The 12,336-nt window shown below is 62.3% G+C and overlaps 1 protein-coding gene across 1 annotated transcript; it reads right to left on the bottom strand.

Annotated features, from left to right (window-relative positions):
* Nucleotides 1-9,083: 9,083 nt before the first annotated feature.
* Nucleotides 9,084-9,926, bottom strand: C29H1orf216 (chromosome 29 C1orf216 homolog). The gene has a single exon (XM_059830963.1). It carries the CDS (start codon nucleotides 9,924-9,926, stop codon nucleotides 9,084-9,086), a length of 843 nt encoding a protein of 280 aa, XP_059686946.1.
* Nucleotides 9,927-12,336: the final 2,410 nt, after the last annotated feature.

The following is a 12,336-nucleotide window of genomic DNA, read 5'->3' as shown; positions in this document are numbered from 1 at the left end:
AGCTGCCGAGACGATGGATGCTTTCCCAAAAGCCATGCTGCTGTCAGAAATTGTGGGGCTGGTGGAGAAGGCGCTGAGTGAGTTTCTTTGGCCCGTGCCGGGTAAGACGTCAGATTCGATTCTCATGATGGCCCCTTCCGGCCCTGCCGTCGATGGGCTCAGAAGTGGGGTTGGCTGGGGAACAAGCACTGTTTCATCAAACGTTCAAGGTTTTAAAACTTGGTTTTCTTCCAGCGTGCAACCCAACTGAGTCCTTTTGAAAGTTTTCCATGGCGAGCCACCCCGACACGAGCACGTCCCAAAGAGCTGGGGGCCGAGCCCGCACTGGCAGCAGAAGCCTCCCCACGGTGGGCAGGGCATTTTGGGGGGGCAGACTGCTTCCCAGCGGGTCGGCATGTCCCAGCAATGAGCACGTCCAGCCCCGAGCCCCCCCGGTCCCCTCCCTGCTGCCCACCCCAGCCCGCTGCTGCGACGGGTCCCTGCCTGCCCGCTGCCTGCGCCGTCAGGCAGCGTTGTCTCCGCATGGCGGGTTTCTTTCTGTGCGGGAGAGCTGTGCATCCCCTCTTCGCCGCGCTCAGCAGCCTTTCGCTGTCACATTGCGTTATTTGCTCGACGAGAAGTGACTGATGAACCTTCCCCCCGCCTTTCCCTGCCTGCAAAATTCCCAGTGGCCGCCCGGCCTCGTCGGGGCGCAGGAGGGGGACGGTGGGCGAGGGGACCCCAGACCTCAGCGCCCATCGCTGCCCCCCACCCATCAGCATCCGCAGAGGTGGCGCGGGTGGCCCGGGGATTGGGGAGGGATATTATTTGGGGGTTGGGAAGCGACATCTCAGCTGGGTTTCAAAGGCATGTCCTGGTCCCCTCGTGGGGACGGTGTAGGGTGGGCATCTCCCCACCCGGGCTCCTGCCCGCTGCTGGTTTTGGGGGCGAGGGTCCGGGCAGGGCTGAGCCCCTCGTCCGTAGCACGGCAGCCCCCGTCCCCCGTTTCCCCCATTCCTTCTCCATTATTTTTTTCTTCCCCTCCTCCCCCTCTCTGTCTCAGCTGCCTGATGAATGAAGGATGGGTTTTTAAGCCTTTTTTACCCCCAAGGCCCGCAGCGCTGGCTTGGCTGCTATCGCTGGGATAAATGCAGGCTTTTCGGCCTGGAGCAGCATTCGGCAGAGCCGTGCCGCCCCCCCCGCACCGGGTTATCAATCCCCGCTCAGCATCGCCAGCGCCGGGCTGGGTCCTCTCCACTGGGAGCCCTTTTCCTACCCTCTGGCCACAAGAAAGACCAGTGTGGCTTAATTCTGCACAGTATCAACACCAAACAGACTCAGCCCAATGCTACTGGCTTCTCTTAATTTGCCTTTGTATTCCTCGTTTTTCATGAATTTTTAAAAAGTTTCCATTTCTCTCCGCGCCTCCGTCTCATCCGCCGGGTTTCGGCGGGTTTGCCGGGGCGCACGTGCCCCTGTGCCTGTGCAGGCTCTGCATCCCCCTCCTCGCCCTCCTGGAGAAAACAAAGGAGACGGAAAGTCAGCTTGGAAAGTTTTTGGATGGCTTGAGAAATAAAATCTCCTGCAGCTTGGCGGGTGAAAGGGCCCGCGCGGTTGTCAGATCCACTCGGCTCGGGTCCTGGCACGGCCCGGTGGCGCGGTGCTCTCCCTCTCGCCGGCGGCAGCCGCTCCTCCCGCCGGCATCACTCAAACGTAAAAATACAGATGGTGCCGCTTGCAGGGCAGGGCTGGAGCCGTGGGGTGGAGGGAGGCTTTTGGAAGGCAAAACAAAATTATCTGAGCCCCCAATGGACTTAAGAAAAAGCCAAATGTATTTATTTGTTGTTTTGCTCTAGTGCAAAATGCAGCCTCCATCCGTGACTGGGAACTGGATGCCGCCTTCTCCCTCCCGGCCCTGTCCAGAGAGCAGAGAAATTAAGGCAGGATAGAGAAAAATGGAGATTCCAAGATGGAAAACACAGATAGAGCCTGTGAACGCAGCCACGCTGGGGTGGTTCAGAGCCGGTGTTTCGGTTTGAATCTAAACACAGATAAGCTGGGAGCCTCCCTCCACCCACCCTGACCTCAGCCTTCCTCCGCTTCCACGGCACGCAGTGTCCCCAGGCCCGTGGGAGCCGGTCCGGCCGCCCCGGGGGGGCTGCCGCTTCCAGCCGGGCGAGCCGGGCTCCGGGGGTCCGCAGCCCGGGTCTGCAGAGGGTGGCAGCGGCGATGCCACAGTCCCACGCGTGTCACGGCTGAGCTGGAGCCCGTCCTCGGCAGCCCCCAGCCCCGTCCCAACGTGCAGCAGCCCCTGGGGCACCGTCCCCCCCGTCCCGGCCAAAAGGAGCCGGCAGAGCTGTGCAGCGAGCCCCGTTTGGGGCCGGATAGGTGTTTCTTGGCCGTCCGAGCAGAATCTTTGTTTTTAAGCCCTCAATCAAATGCTCATAGACAGGCAGCTTGCGTGGCACTCGGATTATTATCCCCTTGGAGGAATAAAGTGCAGCATCGAGGCTTCTGGGACTCAAACCGATGATGGTTCCAGGGCTCTAGATATTTCAGTGCTGATGCTTAAAACCAGGCAGGCATTCCCTCCAGCAAGGCAGCCACTACATCACACGGGGAACGGCTATGAAATAATGATGTACAACCGGCCTTGAGGCACTCTTTGCAGCTTGATTGGCCTCAATGGCAGAAGAATAACCGAGAGTTTATTGCTTCTCTTCTAGTGATCTTTACTCCCAGCTGTTTTCTTGGGGAGGCCTGGATCCTCGTACCTCATCCGAAGAGCCATGGGCTGCTGGCGAGGCGCCGAGCGTGGCCGGTTCCCAGGATGGGGCTCTGCCATCGTGGGGTGGATCCCTGCGGGAAAATCCCCCCGACCTCTGCCCAAGGCAGGCAATGAGACCTGGGCAGGTCTCGGACCCCTTTCCCCCTCCTCCTGCGGGTGCAGCGAGCTCCTGGAGCAGCACCCAGCACCCTTGGCTCCAGCACCCAGCCATACCGAACAGAGAGCACCCGGCTGCTCGCCCCTTCGCACCACATCCCCTTCACCGGCACCCAACCACCCGGCGTGTCCGCGCCTCGGTGCTGCACCTGGGCAAAGCCCCTGCCGCTGCGGCAATGCCCGAGAGCCGATTGTGCCCACTGAAATCCCTGCTGCCCGCGCAGGAGAAGGGGGCAAAGAGCATTTTCATGCAGAAAGTTGTTGGCAACCCCCAGCTCCCGGTGCCATTTGCAGAGGGCAAAGGTTAGATGGTTGCGGGTGATTTTTTCTTCCCTTTTCTTTTGAGGAGCCGTGCTGCAAATAGCCTGATTTCTAAGATTTCTCTATCATTAAAATGTAAATGAAAACAGACACGAAAACAATCTGAATTTCCAGCCGAGTTGCTCTTGCTTAATATTCTACCCCGAAGGGGGATGTGCGGAAGCAACAACATTTCAAAGGGAATCATTAAAGAAGGCAGGCTCAAACTGCGTTTTCATCAGATACCGTGGCAGAGCCGAGCACTCGGGGTCTTGCCCATCCCACCGCTGCTGGAAAGGACGAGTGGGAAACAGCTTCGGAAAAAAGAAACGTCCGAGCCAGAGCGAGGAGGACCTGCACGCCGAGCCGGAGCTGCGCCGGAGCGTGCAGCCGCCTGCCTGGCCGGGGAGGGTGGTGTCTGGGCACGGTTCGGCCCCGGCTGAGGGCAGGGAGGCAGCGCGTGGGGCCGTGGGTGCTCTGGGTGCACGTGTGAGGGTGCGCAGCTGCAGCGTGACCTGCGCGAGCCTGCGCGATTGAGCTGGGACAATGCCCGGCTTTTAATGCATCCTGAGTTTTTAGAAGTGTCCTGGAAGGGCAGCGGGATTTTGCGATGCGTCCGGACATGTTAGCAGTGCAGGCGGGGGGAAGACCCCGCTGCTTCCCAAACCTGCCTGCCGTCTCCATCCACCCCGAGCTCTCAGCATCGGCGCTGCTTTGTTGTTTCAAGCAGGAGGCTGAGGTGTCTGTATTTATACCGTCGATGTCATGCATTTAAATTTAAGTACAAAATATCATGGAGTGAGAATAGCCTGAAAAATTGTGTGAATCGTGGTTCAGCCACACACCGGAGCACCTGGGGTAGAGAAGGGGCTGAGCGGTTTTGGTTGAATCCCGAACACGGTACTTGCTGCTCAACTAAGCTGAAATGTCAGCGGTGCTCTGGCTTGGCTGGCACGGAATAGCTCAGAGTGATGTTGGGTTTATATTTAGCTTCCGCAGAGGTCACCGACCCGCGGCTGCGCAGAGGCTCGCGGGGTGCTCGAGCACCTCAACCAGCGTGGTGCAGGATACGACCCCAGCACCAGACCCGGCTTGTCGCCCAGCCGAGGGAGGAAAGGCGACAGCTCCCGGGCAGCGCTGGCACAGGGCTGCGGGACAGCTTTGGTGTCCCTCTGGGACAGGTCCAGTGGCTGGGGGGTCTGTCCCAGCAGACGCTGCTGGAAGAGGAGGGATGCACCGAGGCTCGGGGCCACGCACAAGCCCCCAGGACCTCCCCGCAGCCCTCGGGTGCCCGCTGCTCGGTGCCACTTACCCGGGGCTGCAGGAAAACGAAGCCTGGCTGGGCAAAGAGCATCTCTCTGCTAAGAGGCAAGAGCAGCAAAGGCATCCGCACTCACAGCTCTCTCCAGGCCACCCGTCTGGGCATCCCATGGGCGATGCTCACCAGGCAGGGGCAGGGCAGGTCCCCTTGGACCCCCGCCCTCGACCCAGACCCCCTCCCTTCCCCTGTTGCCTCCCCAACCCGTGATTCCCAGCCGTCCGGAGGGGGCTGCAGGATCCGTGCCGCTCCATGCCAGATGCGTGGAAAAGGCTCTCAGCCGCCTGGCTCAGATGCCCACGGGCAGGACGACTGAGCCCTGCCAGGGCGCAGCGAGGACAGAGCCCCTCTGCTCCCCGCTGCCCTCCCCGCCCTCCCAGGCAGCGGCAGGTGCTCCCAGCCCAGCGGCACATATGGATCCTATAAGGGCTGGAATCATCTCCCCAGGCAGGCTCACTCCTCCGTGCAGCGGGGAGCCTCGGGGAGGGACAGTGGCAGTGGGACCCCGGGGCTGCCCGGGGACGCGGAGCCCCTTGCTGCGCTGGGTGCTGCCCAGGTGCAGCGTCTGGGGCAAGGGGAGCAGCCCCGGCTGGGCTCACCCTGCCAGCCGAGGGCAAAGGAAAGCCCTTTTCCCGCTGTGAACCGAACATGTGAGACCTGGAAGTCTCCGAGACACAATAAACGGGGGATCCCAGGATGCTTTAAGTGTGCCCCAGTCTGGATCTCTGGATGTTAATGGCCTGAGATGATTAATTTTCTTTTGTACTTCCATGGCATCAGTTATCACATCATTCGATTTTATTTTTAAAGACTTTTTTTGAAGCCCACAAAATACTGGAAAGAGTTAGAATGGATTCAAATTACAAGGTAAAATATTTCCCTCCAAAGCTTCATAAATACTTGATTTTTTTTAATGCTATTATTTTAACTTTCAAAGAAAGGCAATGTTTGCCAAATCTTGCTTTGTGCAGTAAAACCAGTCCAGTGTTAGCGGGATTTAATATAATAATAACAATAAACTTTCAGAGGAGACCTTAAAAACAAAGGGCCCTGTCTGCCGTGCATGGAAATTCAAGCTCACATGCCCCGGGGTCCGTAGCTCGTTTTCCCCCTCGTGCCGGGGGAGCGCTCACGTGCGAGCCCCAGCCCCGACGTGGCTCCCCGCTTCTGCCCGGCCCCACACAATGGCCTGATCCAGACCCGGCTGGCGATGCTCAGTCTTCCCACTGACCCGGGCAGGTTTAAAGCCAGAGCATCTCCTCCGAGCGCCCGAGAGCAGCGTTATCCCTCCACGAGCTGAGGATCCAGCCCCTTATTTAGCGAGGCTTGGAAATCCCTGAGGATGGAGACGTCCCCGGCGAGGTCCTCGGGCACACCCCTGTCCCCAGCCCCGAGCCTGCCCGTTGCACCCATCCGGCGTGGGGCCGGATCCGCACCCGCAGAGGGAGCTGAGCGCCGGGCGCGTTGCAGGGTTACGCTCTCCGGCGGTGCGAGTGCCCGGGGGGAGAGCGGGGTCCCGGCTCCCCCCACGCTGGCCCAGGCTCAGCCTTGCAGCTTTTTGTGTCGTTATTGTTTTTCCCCCTGCAGTTGGTCGGGTTTTTAATTAATTCACAAATCTCATTTGGGCACCGGAGCTGGGGGTGGAAAAAACTCTGTCTGAAGTTGATTTTGCAAATCAGTGCTGGCCATCTCAAACCAGCTCTCGGGGCATAAGCATCGGGGCTCCCAATAACCAAGGAGGAAGCCTCTTGCTTGCGGAGCAGATCCGCCACTTTGATGTGCTCCCGCAGTTATTCTTTCATTTCTTGAGCAAATAATCTGGATTTTCACAATATTTACCTTGGAAATAATTATTTGTGTAAAGCATTCGACCAAGATAAACAGAGAATCGCTCAGCCTCTCGGCGGGGCTGGGAGGTCTCATGTTCCCCTAAACCTGCCGGAGCGTGCGCTCCGCGGGCAGCAGCCGAGGTGGAAACGGGCCTTAAAGCCGAGCACACGCATGTCCTAAGGAACCGGCCGAGGGCTGGGGACAAACCTCCTCGTAGCCCCGGCTGCAGGGCACATGTAAGGATAGAAAACCACAGCCGCTCTGCCCTTCGTGAATTGCCAGCCCAGCCCTGTGCCTGCAAAAGGGGCTATTGCATCCCTGAATTCCCACAGATTCAGAAGCTGTAAGGGAGAAGCAGGGGGGGGAAAGGTGAAGGAAGGTTCAAAGGCCTGCTACAGCTTTGGTTTTTCATCTCTAGTTAATCTCTGCAAGGCCTGAGGCAAAGTCACCTTTGGGTCAATACTCAGGTGTTTTTATCTGCCGTCCCCATCTGCCCCAGCTGCCTCCCCAGCCCTCCCCATTAGCCGGGGCCGCAGGGCAGGGCGGTGGGGTGCCCGGGGAATCCGGTCCCCCCGGTTCAAGCCAGGCTCTCCCAGGGCGGAGGGTAAATCCTGCACCCGCGCTGCACCCCAGCACCGGCTCCCCACCACCCACCCCCCCACGGCCACAGGGAGAGGCGGGAGCAGTGTCACACTTGAGGTTTTAAAAGCAAAAAGGCTTTTAAATTGAGCATGAATTAACTGCCGGTGTTGGTACACCACGTCGCCCACCAGCACGTGCCCAGGGACGCAGGGATGGGAGGAGGGTGCCGGGACCCGTGCCCTCGACCTGCCGCTCACCCACGCTCCTGCGGCGAGCACGGGGCGGCCGCTCCCAGCACGTACCCGCTGCACGCCTGGCAGGCTTGCGAAGGGCAGTAAAGGAACAAATCCAGCCGGAGCTCAGCTCTTTCACCTCGAAGGCTTTTATTAAGGTGTGCAACATGCCCACGATCACACGTCTGGGATACGACACAGGCAGCAGGCGCTGGACACGAGCGAGCGGCAGGGCAGCGAGGCAGCGAGAGCAGTGCGAGCCTTGCAGGGATGCTGCCGGACTCCTCCAGCTCCCAGCGCCAGGCGCACCGGCCGGCACAGGTCGCTTTGAGCCGAGCGTGCCCTTCGCCACCAAAACATCCCTTTCAGAAGCAGAGTTTTGCGGATCTCCGCATTTACCTACCGATGGCAGCAGCCCGGGGAGGGACCAGAGCCCGGCCGTGCCCCGGTGCGGGACGGGAGGTGGCTTGGCGCAGCCCCTGGCCCGCGGGCCGCTGGTGGGCTCGGCCGTGGTTATTTATTTGCAGCGCAGTAGCATCTAGCGGTGGGTGGAAGCCGGGATCGGCCCAGGCCAGAGCCGGGTTCCGACAAAGTCGCGGCCGCCTCTCAGCTCCGCTCCGACGATGACAGGAAGAAGTTTGGCTGGGGGGACACAGCAGCTCCAAAATCTCTCATCACCCTCCTTTTGCAGATGAGAAACGAAATTAGTGCCCAGCTTTGCACAGCGATGCCGGGCAGGACGGGGAGCGCAGTCCCCTCCCGGCTGAACCCTCAGCTTGCGGCAAAACCGCACCACTGCTGCTCCTTCCGCATCAGCAACTTAAATAAAATAGATGTCATATTAACACTTGGTAAAATACAGCAAACACACACAGCATCTCCTTTTCAACCTCTATTTAAGACGACTGTTCTTTGTATTCTGTATGCAGCCCTCACTGGATAAAATGTAGACCAGAAAAAAATAGTCTCTTTGCTTTCAAATGATAAATTAATATAAACACCAACAGCACAACTTTGCAAGCAGCTTCCTGATCATGCACCGTGTTAAAGCATCTCCCGCAACAGACAGATGTGCGTATACACACACTGGCTGTAAGGAAAAATCTAAATTAATACTGAATCTAAGAAAAAATATATTGGATCTGAATCAGTTGACACTTAAATTTATTTTTAAGCATTCCGAGGTCATTTTTCAGAATGATTTTTTCTTTCTGTCTCTCCCTGGTCTCTCTGCATGAGTTTAGATCTTATCTGCAAAGCTTTTACACGTGCCTCATTAGGCGGTGCACTGGGGCGAGTCCCGAGGAACAGCTCAGGACACCTTGCTCCCACCGAAAGCACGAGCAATGTGTAACGGTGGCTGGGTTGTTTCTCTACGGGCCCACTGGTGCGGGTGCGACGCAGGAGATGAAGTGAGCTCGCGCCTGTGCCCCAGCACACGCTGAAGTGCTTTGCCCAGGTACATTCAAAAGCTTCGCTTTCCCAAGGCCCTCGCTGCCAGGCGGCTCCCGCGCGGCGCAGGGCTCACCGCAGGGCCCATCCCGGCACACGCGGGGCTCAGCCAGGCTCATACAACGGACTGTAAATTAGATTTAAAAGATGAGCCTCGTCACCCCGGGCTCAGCAAACCCCAAGGTCCTGAGGTCTACCCAGCCCAACACCGCACGATCCCCAGACCGGTGGGACACGGTGCAGAAGAAAATTAATTCCCATGCAGAGGGAAAACTGAGATGAATGCTTTGGGGACTCAGCTACATTGGAGAGAGACGGAAAAGACAGGACGGGCACCCAGGTGCCCAGCGAGTGCCCTGCAAGGGCGCGTGGCACGGAGACGCGCCAGCCAGCCCTGCGCCAGCCGGGAGGGCGAGCGCTGGGACGGGGCAGTGCCGGCGGCACCTCAGGGGCTGGGGGTGGCCACGCCGGCAGGGCACGCCGGGCCGTGCTGCATGCGGCGGATGAGCTCCTTGCGGTTATCCAGGATGGTGTCGAAACTCTCCTGCAGCCGGTTCTGCTGGTCCACGACTTTCTGCTGGAGGCCATGGATCCAGCGCAGCAGGGCCAGGCGTCGGTACATCACCAGCTGGATGTGGTGCTTCTCCTTCTCCCGCTCCTTGAAGCGCTCCTTGTCCTGGAGGTGCTGCACGGCCTCTGCCAGCGCCGGGAAGAGGGTCCCTGGCTCGGGCTCGGCTGCCCCAGGCTGGGGTGGGCTCCTGGGGAGGGGGGCAGCGGCGGGAGGGTCCCAGGCGCTCCCGCAGGCACTGTCGGGGCTGTCGATGCTGAGGGAGCTGCTGGCGTAGCCGTTGTCCTCCGCGGGGGAGCTCGGGGGCTTGCCGCATCCCCCAGCCGGCTCCTCGGCGGCGGCATTTTGGCCCCCTGCCCCGCCGACCTCCGCTCCCTCGGGGGGGCTGCGCACCCCCTGCTCGGGGAGACGTGGCCGCGCGGCGCCCAGGCTCGGGGCGGCATCCCTAAGCCGGTCCTGGACCATCTGTCTCTGCATTAATAACAGCAGATTATCGGACGGATTTGTCGTGTTTTCGCTCCGGCTGGAGCCCTCCTCCGGCGGGGACCCCGGCGCTGGCCGGCTCCAGTTCTCATTGCTGTCACACACCTCTCCCACGAAGTTGGAGTTGGAGTCCTGCCCGTACCCGGCCCCTGGGACGGCCGTGCCCAGCGCCGGGCCCCCCCGGCCCTGCCGGAATGGGGCATTTGCCGGGGCACCCGGCGGGCAGACGGCAAACATCTCGCTGATCTCCTACCTGCAAGAGAGAGGCAGAGCCGTAACACATCTGCGGGGTTTGCGGGCTGGCACAACCAGGACTCTGATCAGCTACAGCAAGATAAAATATTCTCTTACTTTATTTGCCTCTCCTTCAAACTGCTGAACCCCAGTCACGGGCCGAGCCAAAACCCAACCGCTCAAGGCAGAAGGGCTTGTCCTTTCCCGGCGTTCGGCCGCTGCTCTCAGCGGGTCCCCAGGCAACATTGTCCAGGGGCAACTTCTCACCCGATACAGAAGCTCGAGGCAGGCACCGCCCCCACCTCTCCTCCCTGTGAGCTCCAGCCCCAAACCCCGCTTTCACGGCTTCCCCTCAGCAACTGGGGGGGCATTGCGGGGTGCAGGCACGCAGCCAGCATGCTCTGCTCCCGCAGCGTTTGTGCTTGTGCTAGATGCAATTAATTCAGTCCTGGTAGAGGTTTGCTTGGAAGGAGCTGCTTTTCCAACAGCAATAAAATCTATTTAAGCGGGTGAGACTGCCTGGGCTCCTCCGCACAAACTCTGCCATCTCCCCTGGGTTGGGCTGTGGGTCAGGTCTGGTCTCTGCCAGCGCCCAAGCTGGTCACCCTGCCGGGCCGCTTCCTTCTCGGCAGGACCGGGAGCAGATGGGACCAGAAAAGGAAAGGTTAACCCAGCATTTCTTGCTGGGCCATTAGCAGTGAGAGCCGATCTCTGAGCTCTCTCCCAGCAAGGACACGCTCACCAGAATCACATGAAGGAAAATCCATCGAGTGTCCCGGTTTCACCCCTGGAAAGCAGCACAGAGGCAGGAGAGCTCCAGGGTGCAGGGTGCCCAGCTCCGGGCGCGGGCTGCAGTGGTGACGGGGTCCCAGCCAGCAGCAGGGAAGAGCCGTGAAGATGCCCCATGGCGCGGTGAGACCCCGACGCCATCGCTCAGCTGCGGGCCCTGCAGCGTGCGCCGTGCCCGGGGCGGGAGAGCCCGGACCAAAAATGCTCTTTGCAAGGGCCAGGATGGCACTGAGAGAGGAAGGCGAGAGCCCGTGCACGGCCGGGGGCTCCCGAAGGCCTGGGACCCCCCAAGGCCTGGGTCCCCCCCAAGGCCTGGGACCCCCCAGGGCCTGAGACCCCCCCCAAGGCCTGGGACCCCCCAGGGCCTGGGTCCCCCCCAAGGCCTGGGACCCCCCAGGGCCTGAGACCCCCCCCAAGGCCTGGGACCCCCCAGGGCCTGGGTCCCCCCCAAGGCCTGGGACCCCCCCAAGGCCCGGGTCCCCCCCCAAGGCCTGGGACCCCCCCCAAGGCCCGGGTCCCCCCCAAGGCCTGGGAGCCCGGCACCGGCACGCAGCCGTCCGCGCTGCCCAGGACTGAGTGACACCGCCGCGGAACCGCTCCTCCCCGGGCAGCCCGGGGCAGGGTGGATGTGCCGAGGGAGGGTGCGTGCCCACAGCCGCGGGGCGCAGCCCCCGGGGGGGAGGCGAGCCGAGGAGCACCCCCGCCCCTGCGGACCCCCCCATACCGGCCGGGGGGCGGCGGGGAGAAGCGGCGGCGGGTCCCCCCGCCCGCCGGTCCCCCCGCCCGGCCGGGCCGCAGCCGCACTGCGCCGGGAAACCGCGGGGGGGGGAGGGAGGCGGCGTCGGGGGGGGACTGCGACCCCCGAGCCCGCCCCGGCCCCAGTCCCCGCCGCGCCCGCCCCGGCCCCGCCGCCCCGGCAGCGAGCACTCACCGCCGCCCCGGGCTCGGAGCGCCGCCGCCGCCGCGGGTGGGAGCGGAAGCGGCCCCGCGTGGGGAGGTGTCACGGCCGCACTTCCGAGGGCGCCCGCGGCCCCTGCGCCCTCCCCGGCCGCGCCGCGGGGCTGCTCCGGGGGAGGACGGGGCTGCGCGACCGGGCGGCGGCCGCGCTCGGGGCCTCCCGCCGCGCCTGCGTGCGCGCACCTCCCGCTGCCCGTCTGCCGCCGGGCGTGCGGGCCGCACCCGGGAGGGGCCTCCGCCTCTGCCCGGCCGGGACAGGGGGAGAGTCCCACCCGTGTCCGCCCGGGGGAAGGGGAGAGTCCCACCCGTGTCCGCCCGGGGGAAGGGGAGAGTCCCACCCGTGTCCGCCCGGGGGACAGGGGGAGAGTCCCACCCGTGTCCGCCCGGGGGACAGGGGGAGAGTCCCACCCGTGTCCGCCCGGGGGAAAGGGGCAGAGTCCCACCCGTGTCCGCCCGGGGGACAGGGGGAGAGTCCCACCCGTGTCCGCCCGGGGGACAGGGGGAGAGTCCCACCCGTGTCCGCCCGGGGGACAGGGGGAGAGTCCCACCCGTGTCCGCCCGGGGGAAAGGGGCAGAGTCCCACCCGTGTCCGCCCGGGGGGAAAGGGGGAGAGTCCCACCCGTGTCCGCCCGGGGGAAGGGGAGAGTCCCACCCGTGTCCGCCCGGC

Source organism: Gavia stellata, chromosome 29, assembly GCF_030936135.1.
Source record: "Gavia stellata isolate bGavSte3 chromosome 29, bGavSte3.hap2, whole genome shotgun sequence".
Lineage (NCBI taxonomy): Eukaryota > Metazoa > Chordata > Aves > Gaviiformes > Gaviidae > Gavia > Gavia stellata.
Note: the sequence above shows the minus strand (reverse complement) of the source record. Positions and strands in the feature narration are given on the sequence as shown.

What these genes read in the sequence shown, in the direction of transcription:
- C29H1orf216 (XM_059830963.1), bottom strand. Translation starts at nt 9,926, where the DNA reads ATGTTTGCCGTCTGCCCGCCGGGTGCCCCGGCAAATGCCCCATTCCGG.